The sequence below is a fragment of the Crotalus tigris genome, unplaced genomic scaffold (assembly GCF_016545835.1).
Source record: "Crotalus tigris isolate CLP2741 ecotype Arizona unplaced genomic scaffold, ASM1654583v1 scf7180000023723.778456, whole genome shotgun sequence".
Taxonomy (NCBI): Eukaryota; Metazoa; Chordata; class Lepidosauria; order Squamata; family Viperidae; genus Crotalus; species Crotalus tigris.
The window spans coordinates 503,330-521,497 of record NW_024100141.1 but is presented as its reverse complement, the minus strand read 5'-3'; the positions used below and the strand labels follow the sequence as shown (position 1 = coordinate 521,497).

The window sequence follows — 18,168 nt, the reverse complement described above, 5'->3', positions numbered from 1 at the left end:
TCCTTTAATAATTCTCTGTTCCATTATTTCACGGGTAGGCAGCCTTGGCTCTTTTATGACTCGTGGACTTCAACTCCCAGAATTCCTGAACCGGCATGGCTCAGCATGGAAACCTCACCGTTTCTCCTCAGCATGGCTGGCTCAGGAATTCTGGGAGTTGAAGTCCACGAGTCATAGAAGAACCAAGGTTGCCTACCCCTGCACTATTTCTTCGATATTAGTGTAACTCTTGTTCATTGGCAAGTTTTCCCATGGTGTGCTGGCCGTAGCGAGTTGTCACAGACCCCCAAATTTTACCAACAACCCTGTTTCAAAGTTATGATGTCTGTCTGCTGCCCCCCCTCGCCGCCCCCTCAGTCCATAAAGCTCTTTGCAGCACCCCGTGGTCACACGACCGCAATTTATTTATTTTTTTCCCCCCAGAAACCAGCTTTTACTTCCGAATTCTGGACGAAAATGCTCTATAGCTCTATAACGATTGTGGCGTTAAGCATCTCTGTTTACACAGCCAAGGATTGTATTAGCTTTTTTGGCTGCTGCAGCACAGGGCGGGCTCGCGTTTGACGGATCGCCTTTTCCCGTAAACTTCCTGTCTTTCTCCAACAGAAAAAACCCGATCCTCCGCCAGCCTCCACCAACCCTTTTCTGGAGGAAGAATCTGCGACCGATGAGGATGAAACCCCGTCGGAAAAGGCCGATATTGACAAGGTAAATGTCCATGTTTCTCCCACACAAAGTGCTTCAGACAGGAAGGCAGTGCAGAGAGTGATGAGGATGGCAAAAAAGATCATTGGCAGCTCCCTCCCTCCCATCCAGGACATAGCACAGAAGTGTTGCTTGAGCAGGGTCCGCAAGATTGTCTGGGACGCTACACACCCTCTTCACGACCTGTTTTCCTTGTTACATTCTGGGACAGTGGTTCTCCACCTGTGGGTCGGGACCCCATTTGGGGTCGAACGACCATTTCACGGGGGTCGCCAAACGACGCAGTCCGCCATTTTTTTCCCCCTTTTCCTTAGCTGTGCTACTCCCTTTTATTCTATTGGCTTTTGAAAGCCAATAGAATAGACTCTCTTGAATAGAGTCTAATTCTATTGGCTTTCAAAAGCCAATAGGAATTGTCCAGGCTGTCTCTGCCCTGCTGAGCCCGCCAAAAGTCCCATTCTGCAAACGGTGCTGCACCAGTTGAGTAGTCCTCGACTTACGACCGGTTGAGTAGTCTGACTTATGACCAGTTGGGGATCACGGCATTAAAAAGGTTGAGAACCACTGTTCTGAGAGGAGGGGGCTTCGTGGTACATCCAGACTCCAGAACATCCAGACTCAGCCATAGTTTCATTCCATACAGCATTAACCTTGCGAACTCTCAAGCTTCCTCCTTCCGTTATATATTCAAGATGGACAGTGTTTAATATTTATTTTCTACGTATATGTAGGGGTGTGGTCTATACATACGTTGTTCATAGTATGTTTAGGTGTATGTCATGTATGTGTTTCACTTTTGAGAGCAGGCAACTAAATTTCATTTTTTTTTAAAGTTTTTATTGAGTACAAAGAAAAAAAAAGGATTAAAAACATTGAACATGGTAAATCGTCTTTGACTGACATTTCAGTCCATATTGTACATTAATTATATATAATATATCTATATACAACTACCGTATTTTCCGGAGTATAAGTCGACTTTCTAAACCTTGCAAATCTCCGAAGTCGTGGGTCGTCTTATACGTCAAGTCTTCTTATACGCCGGAAAATACCATATTTTCCGGTGTATAAGACAACTTTCTAACTTCTCCGAAGTCGGGGGTCGTTTTATACGCTGAGGCGTCTTATACACTGGAAAATACGGTATACATTTCTGGTCTCTATCTTAGCTTATCTCTTTGCTGTAACCTCCATTTTTTTCCCCCTCCATCTATAAAATTTATTCCATATTCGATAAAATTCTGTTTCTTCCTGATTTTTTTTAATCTTTTAGTTATCCTGTCTAGTTCTGCACAATACATAATTTTCTCTATTAGTACTTCCCCACTCGGTATTTCCATTGCTTTCCACTTTTGAGCAAATAGTATCCTTGCCGCCGTAACCACGTGAATAATTAAATATGTGTCCTCTTTATTTACTAAATTTCATTTTTGATGTGTGCCGTTGTGCCCACAGTAAAAAAAATGACAATAAAGGTTATCTTATCTTATCTTATCATCTTATCTTATCTTATCATCTTTTTCCCCCTCCTCTTCCCTACATTGATATGCATTGGACTACAATCCCCATCATCCCCAGCTGTGCTGGAGACCCTTCGGTTGAGGTTACTAGAACTCCTTCTTCCCTTTTTCAGCTGCAGTCTTTCTTTTTGCAGTTTTCTTAAATAGTGCAGGATATAAGTACCTTGGATATTGTCTTCCGGTAGTCCTCAATTTATAACCGTTCGTTTAGTGACCGGTTACAAGCAGCTTGGCTATTGTCTTCTGGTAGTCCTCAGCTTATAATAGTTGGTTTAGCGGTCCGTTTTAAGCAGCTTGGCTATTGTCTTGAGGTAGTCCTCGGCTTATAACCGTTCACTTATCTACGATTCGAAGTTACAACGACACTGAAAAAAGTGACTGACAGGTCCTCGTACTTACGATCCTTGCACTGCTAAGTGACCAGCCGTAACTTGAGGACGACCTATAAAACTGTTAAAGAAAACTGAGGCCAAACCAAGCACAGCCAGACCACTCCTCTTTAGGAAATAACAGAATAAATACAAGTAGTCCTTGAATTACGACCACAATTGAGCCCAAAATTTCTGTCGCTAAGTGAGACAGTTGTTAAGTGAGTTTTGCCCCATTGTATGACCTTTCTTGCCACAATTGTTAGGTGAATCGCTGCAGTTCTTGAGTCAGGAACACGATTGTTAAGTGAATCTGGCTTCCCCATTGACTTTGCTTGTCAGAAAAAGGGGATCACATGACCCCGGGACACTGCAACCGTCATAAATACGAGTCAGTTGCCAAGCATCCAAATGTAAATCACATGACCACGGGGATGCTGCAATGGTCCTAGGTGTTAAAAATGGTCATAAGTCACTTTTTTCCAGTCCTGTTATAACTTTGAACGGTCACTAAATGAACTGTTGTAAATCAAGGATTATCGGTATAGCTAGTTTTACATATATTATTAGTCCATGGAATTAACAAGGTGAAAAGCAAGATAGCGGCATTCTTTTCCCGAGAATCTCTACTGGTTTTATAATCTCTCAGTCCTGGTTCCGACAGATGAAGCTCTTCAAAAGAACTTTGAGGCATTGTTTACCTTCAAGAATCTTTTATTCGAGTACTATAATATCGGCACTACATAATCGAAGCCAAAAACTGAATTCCCCTCCCCCTGGGCACAAAGTACCAAAGCGTAATTCCCTCCTCCAATTAACTGTCATAAATCACATTCCTCAATTAGCTTGAACTGCTGGCTTCCTCTCCAGCCTGCCAATTCTTTATCAGCTCTGGGCTCAGTAACCTTGATTCTCATGCTAAGTTTATTGTTGTTATGTCTAGCTCAGGGGTAGGCAACCCCAAACACTCAAAGAGCCACTTGGACCTGTTTCCCACCAAAAACAAAACACTGGGAGCAGCAAAACCCATTTGTTATCTTCATTTTAGATGTCAAAAGTGTCTCTCTGTGTCTGTCCCTTCGTCCCTCCCTCTCTCTCTCTCCCTCTCTCTCTTTCTGCCCTTGGTCTGCCAATCCTCTTCCCCCATTCTCTCTCTCTCTCTCTCTCTCTCTCTCCCTCTCTCTTTCTCTCCCTCTCTCTTTCTCCCCCGCCTTCTCTCTCCAATCTCCTGCTCACCTGGCAAGCTGGCTTCAAGCTGTTCTCCAACAAGCTCAGGGGTAGGCAACCTCGGCTCTTTTATGACTCATGGACTTCAATTCCCAGAATTCCTGAGTCAGCATAGCTGGGCTAGCTAGCTCTCTCCTGCCCTTCTTGCTTCCGGCAGAGACGCAGCAAAGGGAGGAGCCCCACCCAATAAGCTTGTCAGCTCGGAAGAGGGTGAGGCCACTCTCTTTTTTACACACACAGAGAGAGAGAGAGAGAGAGAGAGAGAGAGAGAGAGAGAGAGAGAGAGAGAGAGAGAGAAGGGAAACGCAAGTGCATTTGTCTGTCTCTATTTGTCTCTGCAAATGGCAGAGGAGGCTGGGAGACGCAGGTTGCCGACCTGTGGTCTAGCTGGACTCTCATTCACATCCCCCCCCCCTCCAGCATCATCTAACTCTAAAAGCGAAAGGGAAAAAGATGGCTACATTTCCCTCTGTTGTCAGTGCAAAAACATGGGTACATTTCCCTCTGTTGTCAATGCAAAAACATCCAATGTTAGCAGCGTTGACACTCTCTTTTTTTTTTCCTTAGCCACAAAAGCCAAAAATTCCAAGCAATCCATTCCATGGAATTGTTTCTAAGTGCTTTGAGCCACACCTGTATGTCTACATTGAATCTCAGGACAGGTGAGTGACAGTTATTTGCATGTGGTTTGCCTGTGGGGGGGGGCTGGGGGGGGGATACACAGTGGGATAGGAAAGTATAGGTCAGTGATGGCGAACCTTTTAGAGACCGAGTGCCCAAACTGCAACCCAAAACCCCCTTACGTATCGTCGGGTGCCGGGTGGGTGTGGCCCATTGGGTGGACGTGGCACATTGGGTGGGCGTGGCTTCACTGGTAATGGCAGACTGAACTAAAAAGTTCAATCAATCAATTTCAACTTTGCGAGATCTTTTTTTTTTTTTTCCCTGCGAGAAGTTGAAATTGATTGAACCTTTTTTTTTTGCACACGGCGGCGGAGGCCTAAAGCAGAAAGGTTTTATAAAACCCAGTGGAAGGCCTAGGACTGGGGTGATGGTGCGCGTGCCCGCAGAGAGGACTCTGAGTACCACCTGTGGCACATGTGTCATAGGTTCGCCACCACGGGTATAGGTAGTCTTCTGACTTTCAACAATTCCCTTAATGAACATCCGAAATTACAACAGCACTGAAAGAAGTGTCTTACGACCATTTTTCACACTTATGACCATCGCAGCCTCCCCGTGGTCACGTGATTTACATTCGGACGCTTGACAACTGATTCACGTTTGTGATGGTCGCAGTGTCCCCAGGATCACGTGATCCCCTTTTTGCGATCTTGTGACGTGCAAAGTCAACGGGGAAACCAGATTCACTTAACAACCGGCTTACTCATTTAACAACGGCAGTGATTCGCTTAACAAATGTGGCAAGAAAAGTCATTTATGACTCAACAAATTTCTCACTTAACAACATAAAGGTTAGGCTCAACTGTGATTGTAACTTGAGGACTACCTGTATGGTTCATTTAAAAAAAAAAAAGAATAAACCTAAGACTTTGTGAATTCGAGAAGAATTGACAAAATAGTACAGGTAGTCCTCGACTTACGACAGTTCATTTAGCAACTGTTCAGAGCAAATTTTTATTCAGAGCAAAATTATATTCAGAACAAATTCAGCTATTTGTCTGAAATGGTAGAGGGTTCCTTCCTGAGCAGGGGTTGTACTAGATGACCTCCAAGGTTCCTTCTATCATCATCATCATCATCATCATTATTATTAATGATCATCGCACAGTCAGCCAGATGTTCAGACTGGATTTGGCATTTTTGTCTACCTATCGAGTCCTTCCCAAGGACCTGGGATAGGCAGATGTTTGATGGTATCACAGATATCGTCGCAGGATAGTAAGCAAGATGGAAGCAGTTCCTATTATTATTATTATTATTATTATTATTATTATTACTATTGATCATTGCACAGTCAGCCAGATGTTCAGACTGGATTTGGCATTTTTGTCTACCTACCCTTACCCAGGACCTGGGATAGGCAGATGTTTGATAGTATCACTGATATCGTCACAGGATAGTAAGCAAGATGGAAGCAGTTCCTATTATTATTATTATTATTATTATTATTATTATTATTACTATTGATCATTGCACAGTCAGCCAGATGTTCAGACTGGATTTGGCATTTTTGTCTACCTAACCTTACCCAGGACCTGGGATAGGCAGATATGGATGATAATGATGATGATGATATGGATGATGATGATGATGATGATGATGATTATTATTATTATTATTATTATTATTTGTTGCCCATTTCACTGTCAAGCAACTCTGGCTGGCTTACAACTTTACAAAAGCACCCTATGTAACAATCCGAACATTAAAAACATTAGGCATTAAAACATTGAAAGTTAACAAAAATAAAAAGGATAAAAAGGGAGGGATGTGTAAATGGGGCAGGGGGGTGGGAATTTTTCTCCTGACCATGTACATTTCAACAAATACAATTGTGTTTCTGCTCTCATGGGACATCAGAAACCTCGGAGAGCTGATTGACCGCTTCGTGGGGGACTTCAAAGCCCAGGGACCCCCCAAGCCGAACGTGGACGAGGGCGGTGCCGTTCTGCCCAGCTGCGCTGACCTCTTTGTCTATTATAAGAAGTGCATGGTCCAATGCTCGCAGCTGAGCACCGGGGAGCCCATGATTGCCCTCACCACCATATTCCAGAAATATCTGCGGGAATACGCCTGGAAGATTCTCTCCGGAAATTTACCCAAGTAAGTTTTGAATTGAATTGAATTGAATACAGTAGTCCTTGACTTACAACAGTTCGTACAATAATAATAATAATAATAATAGTAATAGTAATAATAATAATAATAATAAAAACTACAAGCAGCGGCATGACAAAGTAGCAACAATGGTGCATTGGAAGATCTGCAAAAAATATCATTTGTCTGTAAGCAAAAACTGGTGGGATCATAAAATAGAAAAAGTCATAGAAAATGATAAAATTAAACTGCTCTGGGACTTCAGAATTCAAACAGATAAGCACCTGCAACATAACACCCCAGACTTAACAATTGTCGATAAGAAAGACAAAAAAGTCTGGATAGTGGACGTGGCAGTGCCTGGAGACAGCAGAATAGATGAGAAAGAACTGGAGAAGATAACAAAATACAAAGACCTACAAATAGAAATAGAAAGACTGTGGCAAAAGCAAGCAAGGGTAGTACCAATAGTAATAGACGCCTTGGGTGCAATCCCAAAACAACTGGAGCACCACTTGAACACCATTGGCAACGACAAATTCGCTATTAGTCAATTGCAAAAGGCGGCCTTACTAGGAACTGCTTCCATCCTGCGACGATACCTGTAATACCATCAAACATCCACATCTGCCTATCCCAGGTCCTGGGTAAGGACTCGATAGGTAGACAAAATGCCAAATCCAGTCTGAACATCTGGCTGACTGTGCGATGATCCATAATAATAATAATAGTAAAGTTGGAAGGGACCTTGGAGGTCATCTAGTCCAACCCCCTACCATTTGAAGTTACAATGGCACTGAAAAAAGTGACTTAAGACCACTTTTCATACTTATTATGATCGTTATAGCATCCCCACGGTCACGTGATCAAAATTCGGACACTTGCCAACTGGCTCATATTAATGACAGTCTCAGTGTCCTAGGGGGTCACGTGATCCCCTTTCGCGACCTTTTAACAAGCAAAGTCCACAGGGGAAACCGGATTCACTTAACAACCGTGTTACTAACTTAACAACTGCAGTGATTCCCTTAACCAATGCGGCAAGAAGAGTTGTAAAACGGGGCAAAATTCAGTTCCCGAATGTCTCACTTAACAACAGAAACGTGGGGCTCAATTCTGGCTGTAAGTTGAGGGCTACCTGTATTTTATTGGGCCAGGTGTAATTAGACACACAAGGAGTTTGTGTCCGGTGCAGAAGCTCTCCATATACATACAAAGCAACAGAATAAAATAATAACAATACCAATAAAAGGGAGAGTAAAGAAAATAATAAGGATAAATAGTATCACTATAGCAGAGATGTCAAACCCAAGGCCCGGGGGCCGGATGCGACCCGTGAAGTGGTTTCATGTGGCCCGCGAAGCCATCCTGGAAACAGTGAGGGAACAGCCCCCGCTGCCTTGGCCATGGCCCAGGCCGGCCGGGAGCCAAGGTACAATTTTGTGGTGGCCATCTGTGCTGAAATGCATTCAGTCTTAGCTCCATAAGGCCGTCTGGAAACAGCGAGGAACCGGCCCCTGCTGCGTTGGCCCCGCCCCCTGGGTGCGCACTGGGGAGGTGTCACCCTTTGTGAGGAATGAAGAAATGGACCATGCCTTGGCGCTTGCCCTGGTCCCACCCCATTCTACCAGAGACCCTCAGATCTGTCCCACTCCTGCCCAGGTCCCCACAGGCACCCTTGACGCGAACGATGTAGAGCTGGACATGCCCATCCAGTAGGCCACACCCACTCCAGCCACGCCCACACAATAGGCCACATCCACCTTGGCCACACCTACCCGCCCCCCCAAGGGCAACCGCAATGCTGATGCGGCCCTCAATGAAATTGAGTTTGACACCCCTGCACTATAGCCACACTACCTGGGTAAATACACGTAGGCATTAGACAGCACTGTGAGAATTCGGTGTTCAGCAAGATGTTAAGCAAATACAACAGTTGTAAGATTGTAATTCGAGGATGACAGACCTGTGTTGTTTTTGATGGTTGCGATTCCCATCCAGAAGGATTGGGAGTCGTGCGGCATGCAAGTTGTATAAATCAGAGGCCTCCAACCTTTTGGGCACCAGAGACCAGTTCTGTGGAGAGAGGTTTTTCCATGGACCGGAGGGGGCGTGGTTTTGTGTGCTGCCTGCATCCCACGGATGGGGCTTTGCTTGTTTGTGCAGACCGGTTGCTGGCATGCGACGGACCGGGGGTTGGGAAATGTTGTTGTTAGTTGCGAAGTCATGTCCAATCCATCGCAACCCCATGGACAACATTCCTCCAGGCCTTCCTGTCCTCCATCATCTTCTGGAGTCCATTTAAGCTCACGCCTGCTGCTTCAATGACTCCATCCAGCCACCTCCTCCTCCATCATCCCCTTCTTTTCTTGCCCTTCATCTTTCCCAGGCTCTTCTCCAGTGAGTCCTTCCTTCTCATTAGGTGGCCAAAGTACTTCAGTTTCATCTTCAGGATTTGGCCTTCTAAAGTGCAGTCGGGGTTGATCTCCTCTAGGACTGACCGGTTGGATCGCCTTGCAGTCCAGGGGACTCGCAGGAGTTTTCTCCAGCACCAGAGTTCAAAGGCGTCAATTCTTTGGTGCTCAGCCTTTCTTATGGTCCAACTTTCACAGCCATACAGTGCAACTGGGAAAACCATGGTCTTGGTATAACGTATTATTTTCATTTGCGACCACAACAGGACCACGAACACCAGTGGCGGCGGCCTGACCATCACCAGCTTACTAAAGGAGAAAGATGGTTCGGAGGTGGCTAAATTTACCTTAGACGAGCTTTGCCTAATCTGTAGCATTCTGAGCACGGCCGAATACTGCTTGGCGACCACTCAACAGGTAAGGACACCTCAGCATCTTCCGAGACAGATTCCTGGGAGTTTGTAACATGCCAATTCTGACTTTTGGTGGGGAATGCAATTCTTGCAACCGTTCTTCCTATGTTTTTGTCTCCAGGCCTTTCATCATCTTAGTTGCTCTGCTCTGCACTTTTTCCAAGGTCTCAGTACCGTTTTTGTAATGTGGTGACCAAAACTGGATGCGGTATTCCAGGTGTGACCTTACTAAGGATTTATAAAGCGGTACTAATACTTCACCTGATTTTGATTCTATGCCTCTGTTTATACAACCCAGGATTGTATTAGCTTTTTTGGCTGCTGCTGCTGCACACGGCTAGCTCATGTTTAAGTGATCGTCCACTGGGACTCCAGGGTCCCTCTCACAATTACTATTTTTGAGTCAGCTTTCGCCTAATTCAGTGGTTCTCAACCTTTTTATGCCGCGACCCCCAACCGGTCGTAAGTCGAGGACTACTCAACCGGTCGTAAGTCAAGGACTACTCAACTGGTGCAGCACCGTTTGCAGAATGGGACTTTTGACGGGCTCAGCAGGGCAGAGACAGCCTGGACAATTCCTATTGGCTTTTGAAAGCCAATAGAATTAGACTCTATTCAAGAGAGGCTATTCTATTGGCTTTCAAAAGCCAATAGAATAAAAGGGAGTAGCACAGCTAAGGAAAAGAAGGGAAAAATGGCGGACTGCGTTGTTTGGCGACCCCCGTGAAATGGTCGTTCGACCCCAAATAGGGTCCTGACCCATAGGTTGAGAACCACTGGCCTAATCTGTACTTGTACTTTTGGTTTTTCCTGCCTAGGGGTAACACTTTGCTTTTCTTCAATTAAATTTCATGTTGTTGGATAGGGCCCATTGCTCACGTCTGTCAAGATCTTTTTGGATCTTGAGTTTGTCTTCTGGACTGTTGGCTGTTCCTGCCAGCTTAGTGTCATCTGCAAATGTGATGAATTCCCCTTCAATTCCTTCATCTAAGTCATTAATGAAGATATTGAAGCGTACCGGGCCTAAGACGGAACCTTGTGGTACCCCACTGCTTACTTCCCTCCATGTGGATGTAGTACCATTAATGTTGTGATTCCGTGCCAGCCTGTGCTCCCAACAGCGGAGTCTGAGGAATCTGAGGAGGAGGTGGAGGAGGCATTTGAAGGGCCATCAGGGGCAGAGGGAGGCTCTAATGAATTTCAGGACTCACGGTTGGATGCAGAGCCTGGGCCCTCCAGTCGTGTTCCTGATGAAGCTCACCTGTGTGAGGAGAATGAGTCAGACTCGGAGGACTCACACCTGATGGACATGCTAATTGATGCTCACACAAGTCGTCAATTAGCGAGAGTAAATCAGCAGCAGTCAATACGGCAACTTCAGGGTAAAAGGAGAAGGCACTGAGAGGCAACGCCTTGGGACTGCTGTATAAAAAGAGGAGGTGTAGGCGGTGCTGGTTGCTGAAGGCAACCCTTTGCAAAGTGCTTCTTGGAATCCTGGTCTGTTCGTCTTGCTTGTGACTACTCTTCTGTTTGCATCGTGTTTCCTGTGGACTAGTTCCTTCATTTGGATTGAGTTTTGCTGTTTGTGTTTTGGACTATTTGGCAGGTTTGTCACCCATATTAAAAGGGGTTTGTTTTGTTTTAACATCTCCAGCCTATTTTATCAACAGGGGTTTGGTCCTTGTGCCTTTAACAGCAATAGGCTGGGATAGAACAATTAAGGACGACAAATCCATCTGGTGGTGATGTTGTCTATACCGCATTTTTCTAGTTTACCAAGAAGTAGGTTGTGGTTTATTTTGTTGAATGCCTTGCTGAATATACTATGTCCACAGCATTTTGCTGGTCTACTAATTTAGTCACTTTGTCAAAAAATAAAATAAGATTGGTTTGGCGTGATCTGTTTTTAACAAACCCGTGCTGGCGAGTAGTTTATAACTTTATTTGTTTCTAGATGTTCGCAGATCTGTTTTTTTATTATTGTTTTTTCCAGTATCTTCCCAGGTATTGATGTTAGGTTGATTGGTCTGTAGTTTCCTGGGTCTATTTTTTTCCCCCTTTTTTGAAGATGGGAACCACATCAGCACTTTTCCAATCCTCTGGTAGTTCCCTTGTGCTCCAAGATTTTTGAAAGATATGGTGCAATGGTTCTGAGATAACATCTGCCAGCTCCTTCAGAACTGTGGGATGTAATCTGTCGGGTCCCGGCGATTTATATTCATCAAGGTCAGACAGGTGCTCTCTTACCATTTTCTTGCTTATTTTAATTTTTATTATCAGCCTGTCTTTTACCGTTAAGTTTTTGGTAGGTTGGGCTATAGCAGTGGTGGCGAACCTATGGCACGGGTGCCAGAGGCAGCACTCAGAGCCCTGTCTGTGGGCACGCGCGCCGTCGCCCCAGTCCTAGGCCTTCAGCTGGGTTTTATAAAACCTTTTCCCTTTAGGCCTCCATCACCATGTGCAAAAAAAAAAAAAAAAGGTTCAATCAATCTGTCAATTTCAACTTCTCGCGGGGAAAAAAAAGATCTTGCAAAGTTGGAAATGATTGATTGAACTTTTTAGTCCCACCCAGTCTGCCGTTACCACCACAGCCACGCCCACCCAATGGGCCACACCCACCCGGTACCCGACAATGCATAAGTGGGTTTTGGGTTGCAGTTTGGGCACTCGGTCTCCAAAAGGTTCACCATTACTGGGCTATAGTTTCTTTTTGCATGAAAACTGATGTAAAGAATGAGTAAAGCAGCTCTGCTTTCTCTCTACTGCAGTGATTCTCAACCTTTTTAATGCCGCGACCCCCAACCGATCGTAAGTCGAAGACTACTCACCCGGTCGTAAGTCAAGGACTACTCAACTGGTGCAGCACCGTTTGCAAAATGGGACTTTTGGCGGACTCAGCAGGGCAGAGACAGCCTGGACAATTCCTATTGGCTTTTGAAAGCCAATAGAATTAGACTCTATTCAAGAGAAAAGGGAGTAGCACAGCTAAGGAAAAGGGGGAAAAAATGGCGGACTGCATTGTTTGGCAACCCCCGTGAAATGGTCGTTCGACCCCAAATGGGGTCCCGACCCACAGGTGGAGAACCACTGCTCTACTGCCTGTTACTTCCTTGCCATCTTCTCTCTTTAGTTGACCGATTGTTTCCTTGACTTTTTTCTGTTATTTATATGTTGAAAGAAACTTTTTTTTATTATCTTTCACTTTTGTTGTAAGTCTTTGTTCATTCTGAGCCTTTGCTTTCCTGACTTCATCTTTGCAGATTTGGGTTATCTGCTGATACTCTGCCTTAGTTATGTATCTCTCTCTTTCCATTTTTCTACTTATCCTTTTTTGACTTTCAGTTCGTCAGATCTTTGTGCAACCATGCTGCTTTCTTCTTGGATTTCTTGTTTTTCTTTTTCAGTGGTATTGTGCTGGACTGGGCTTTATGATCCCATTTTTCAGAATTTCCCACACTGCTTGAGTTGTTTTCCCTTTTAGAATTTTTCATCCATGGAATATTTCTTAGGCTCTGAGTTTGTTAAAATCAGCTCTTTTAAAGTTTAAGACACTGGTTGGATTATATTCTATTGCTTGTGTTTGCATTATATCAGTGGTTCTCAACCTGTGGGTCGGGACCCCATTTGGGATCGAATGACCATTTCACGGGGGTCGCCAAACCACGCTGTCCGCCATTTTTTTCCCTTTTCCCTAGCTGTCCTACTCCCTCTTATGGGTGGCCACACCCACTTGGGGGTCACCACAACATGGGGAACTATATTATGGGGTCACGGCATTAGAAAGGTTGAGAACCACTGCATTATATGGAATTCCCTCCTCTACCTTTTGGGTGACAAAGTTGTCAGCTAGGTTGGTTAGGCATCTGTTCAATCTCCAACTTGCTGCAGACTTTGTCTCCCAGTTGATATCAGGATAGTTAATACCGTATTTTCCGGCGTATAAGACGACTTTCTAAGCATGCAAATTGGCTCAGAAGTCAGGGGTCATCTTATACGCTGAGTCGTCTAATACGCCAGAAAATACGGTAGTTAAAGTCTCCCATTACTACTGTGGGTATGTTTGCTACATACATTTGTTAATTGTTTAGCAAAGAGTTCGTCTATTTCAGTGGTTCTCAACCTGTGGGTTGGGTCCCCATTTGGGGTCAAACGACCATTTCACGGGGGTTGCCAAACAACGCCATTTTTTTCCCCCTTTTCCTTAGCTGTGCTACTCCCTTTTATTCTATTGGCTTTTGAAAGCCAATAGAATAGACTCTCTTGAATAGAGTCTAATTCTATTGACTTTCAAAAGCCAATAGGAATTGTCCAGGCTGTCTCTGCCCTGCTGAGCCCGCCAAAAGTCCCATTCTGCAAACGGTGCTGCACCAGTTGAGTAGTCCTCGACTTACGACCGGTTGAGTAGTCCTCGACTTACGACCGGTTGGGGGTCGCGGCATTAAAAAGGTTGAGAACCACTGGTGTATTTCTTCCGCTTGGTTGGGTGGCCTGTGGCATACACCTATAGCAACGTCATTCTTTTTCCCATTGACATTGACCCATATGGATTGTAGGAGGTTTCCATCCTTCCATTTGTGGATTTCTGTAAAGAGATAGTGATCTTTTATACACAATGTAACTCCACCTCCTCTTTTGTTAGGTCTGTTTCTTTTGAATAGTTCATATTCTTCCAACATTACATTCCAGTCATGGTTTCTTCCCACCCAGTTTCAGTAACGGCAACTATATCATATCCGCCTTCATGTGCTAACAAACAGCCTGTTTGTTCACTAAACTTTGACCATTCATGTACAGCAGTGGTTCTCAACCTTTTTAATGCCGCGACCCCCAACCGGTCGTAAGTCGAGGACTACTCAACTGGTGCAGCACCGTTTGCAGAAGGGGACTTTTGGCGGGCTCAGCAGGGCAGAGACAGCCTGGACAATTCCTATGGGCTTTTGAAAGCCAATAGAATTAGACTCTATTCAAGAGAGTCTATTCTATTGGCTTTCAAAAGCCAATAGAATAAAAGGGAGTAGCACAGCTAAGGAAAAGGGGGGAAAAAATGGCGGACTGCATTGTTTGGCGACCCCCGTGAAATGGTCGACCCCAAATGGGGTCCCGACCCAGAGGTTGAGAACCACTGATGTACAGGCATTTGAGTCCTTTATGGATCTTGGATATGTTTCTTATCCCTCCCTAGTGTGTCACTGGGATTTCCATCCTTCCCATCACTCTTTACTTCATTATATTGTTGTTATGATTGTCGTTATTATTATGTCAACAAGAGTTGCAGTATCTTGGGGTCATGTGATTGCTTTTTTTTTTTTGACGTTCCCAGCTGGCTTCCAGCAAGCAAAACCAGTGGGGGAAGGCAGATTCACTGAACAACTGTGTGGTTCATTGAATGACCGTAAAGGATGGTCATAAAATCAGGGGTGGTTCACTTAGCACCTGCCTTGCTTAGCGACGGAACTTCTGGTCCGGAGAATATTTGAAGCTCAGGGTTGAAATGAGGAGCGCTTGGTGGTCAGTGAGGTGGGTCGCTTTCTTGCAGACGTTTTATGACCCAACTAAGCGACGTCATCAGTGCTAGAAGGGACTGGTGTTTGTGGAGAGGAGGAGGAGAAGGAGGAGGATTGTGAGGTTCTTTGTGCATAATGATAATAACAATAACATCAATAATAACAACAACAACAAACAACAATAATAAAGTTGGAAGGGACCTTGGAGGTCATCTAGTCCAACCCCCTGCTCAGGCAGGAAACTCTATATACCATTTCAGACAAATGGCTGTCCAGTCTCTTTTTAAAAACTTCCAGTGTTGGAGCTTTCACCGCTTCTGGAGGCAGGTTGTTCCACTGCTCAATTGTTCTAACTGTCAGGAAGTTTCTCCTTAGTTCTAGGTTGCTTCTCTCCTTGATGAGTTTCCATCCATTGCTTCTTGTCCTACCTTCAGGTGCTTTGGAGAATAGCTTGACTCCCTCTTCTTTGGGGCAGCCCCTAAGATACTGGAAGGCTGCTATCCTGTCCCCCCTCGTCCTTCTCTTCATTAAACTAGACATACCCAATTCCAGCAACTGTTCCTTATATCTTTTAGCCTCCAGACCTCTGATCTAGGTTGTTTCCTTGCAGATGTTTCATGACCCAACTAGATAACCTCATCCCCCATATCAAAATAACTTACCTTATGTGCAGCCAGAACTTGAAAATTACATTTAACACAGCACAATACCTGAGCAAAATGGTTCGGCTGAGATCGGCCTATGTGAGAGTGATTGGGGTAGATTGTAGGGATGGTAGTGAAATGTAATTTTATCATATTTTATCTATCTACATCTAAAATTGCCGTATTTGATTCTTAATTTCATTTTAAAAAATGTGTTTTATTCCAATTTCATTTTAAATTGTATCTTATTTCTATTTTATCCTAAATTATATTTAACTAATTCCATTCTAAATTGTTTTTACTCTATTTTAGTATAACGTGTGTTTGGAACTCTGCACCTTGATATGGCCTATTTTTTATTATTATTATTATTATTATTGATCATCGCACAGTCAGCCAGATGTTCAGACTGGATTTGGCATTTTGTCTACTTCTTCTTCTTCTTCTTCTTCTTATTATTATTATTATTATTATTATGGATCATCGCACAGTCAGCCAGATGTTCAGACTGGATTTGGCATTTTTATCTACCTATCCAGTCCTTACCTAGGACCTGGGATAGGCAGATGTGGATGTTTGATGGTATTACAGATATCGTCGCAAGATGGAAGCAGTTCCTAGTAAGGCCGCCTTTTGCAATTGACTAATAGCGAATTTGTCAATGCCAATGGTGTTCAAGTGGTGCTCCAGGTGTTTTGGGATTGCACCCAAGGTGCCTATTACTATTGGTACTATCCTGGTACTATTGGTACTAACTCTGCATTTTGATATGGCCTTTTTATTATTGTTGTTGTTGTTATTATTGTTGTTGTTGTGCTAGAAAGGGAGTTGTGGAAAGGAGAAGGAGGGTGACTGTGGGGTCCTTGGTGCTCTCTGAGCTTGGTGGTTTTCTTGCAGATGTTTCATGACCCAGCTAGGTAACATCATCAGAGCTAGAAGGAAGGAGGGATTTATGGAGAGGAGGAGGAGAAGAAAAGGGAGTGAAGAGGAGGAAGGGAAGGATGAAGAGGAGAACTGTGGGGTCCTTGGTGCTCTCTGAGCTGGGTGGTTTTCTTGCAGACGTTTCATGATCCAGCTAGGTAACATCATCAGAGCTAGAAGGAAGGAGGGATTTATGGAGAGGAGGAGGAGAAGAAGAGGGAGTGAAGAGGAGGAAGGGAAGGATGAAGAGGAGAACTGTGGGGGTCCTTGGTGCTCTCTGAGCTGGGTGGTTTTCTTGCACACGTTTCATGACCCAGCTAGGTGATGTCATCAGTGCTGTAAGACAGTAGGGCTTGCATGGAGGAGAAGGAGGACTGTGAGGTCCTTCAGGCGCTCTGAATTTGGCTATTTTTCTTGTAGACATCTCATAACCCAACTAGGTGACATCATCAGTGTTAGGGACTGGCGTTTTGGAATAATTTCTTCTCTGTTCTTCCAGCTTGAAGAAAAACTCAAGGAGAAGGTGGATGACAGCTTGGTTGAAAGAATCACCCTGATGGGAGAGATGGATACCTTCAGCACGTAAGTCCCCAGGGGCAGGATATTTAATTTAATTCATGTCTTTGATTCCTATCTCTTATTATTGTTTGTAAAAACCTCAAGGTACCGGACACACCTAATACTACTTCTTCCTCCTGTTTTCCCCACGACAATCTTGTGCGGTGGGTTGAGCTGAGAGAAAGTGACTGCCCCAAAGCCACCCAACTGGCTTTCATGCCTAAGGTGAGTCTAGAACTCTCAGTCTCCTGGTGAGTGGTCCAAAGTCTCCCAACTGGCTTTTGTGCCTAGGGTGGGACTAGAACGCACTGGATCCTGGTGATTAGCCCAAAGTCTCCCAGCCGGCTTCCATGGCTAAGGCAGGACTAGGACTCACAGTAACGCACAAAGGAGGAGGAAGAGGAGGAAGAGAAGGAGGAACAGGAGAAGGATTGTGGGCTCCAAGATCACCGCAGATGGGGACTGCAGCCAAGAAATTAAAAGGCGCTTGCTCCTGGGGAGGAAAGCTAGGGCAAATCTAGACAGCACACTAAGAAGCAGAGACATCACCCTGCCAACAAAAGTGCGTATAGTCCAGGCCATGGTTTTCCCAGTTGCAATGCATGGCTGAGAAAGTTGGACCGTAAGAAAGGCTGAGCGCCAAAGAATGGAGACCTTTGAACTATGGTGCTGGAGAAGACTCCTGCGAGTCCCCTGGACTGCAAGGCGATCCAACCGGTCAGTCCTAGAGGAGATCAACCCCGACTGCTCTTTAGAAGGCCAGATCCTGAAGTTGAAACTCAAGTCCTTTGGCCACCAAATGAGAAGGAAGGACTCACTGGAGAAGAGCCTGATGCTGGGAAAAATGGAGGGCAAGAGAAGAAGGGGACGACAGAGAATGAGGGGGCTGGATGGAGTCCCTGAAGCAGCAGGCGGGAACTTCAATGGATTCCAGAAGATGGTAGAGGACAGGAAGGCCTGGAGGAACCTTGTCCATGGGGTCGCGATGGGTCGGACACGACTTCGCAACTAACAACAACAAGGTGCTCTCTGAGCTTATTTGTTTTCTTGCAGACCTTTCATGACCCAGCTAGGTAACATCATCAGGACTAGAAGGGTGAGGGGTAAGGTAAG

At 44.8% G+C, this 18,168-nt stretch overlaps 1 protein-coding gene across 2 annotated transcripts in view; it reads left to right on the top strand.

The window, feature by feature from the left end:
* Positions 1–18,168, top strand: part of VPS53 (VPS53 subunit of GARP complex) — a 77,591-nt gene that overhangs the window by 39,143 nt on the left and 20,280 nt on the right. For both annotated transcript variants that reach the window (XM_039321238.1, XM_039321237.1), the window contains exons 12-16: positions 607–708; positions 4,388–4,482; positions 6,365–6,607; positions 9,282–9,432; positions 16,997–17,079. In XM_039321238.1, the coding sequence (XP_039177172.1) occupies positions 607–708; positions 4,388–4,482; positions 6,365–6,607; positions 9,282–9,432; positions 16,997–17,079 (674 nt within the window). The remainder of the gene's footprint in view (positions 1–606; positions 709–4,387; positions 4,483–6,364; positions 6,608–9,281; positions 9,433–16,996; positions 17,080–18,168) is intronic.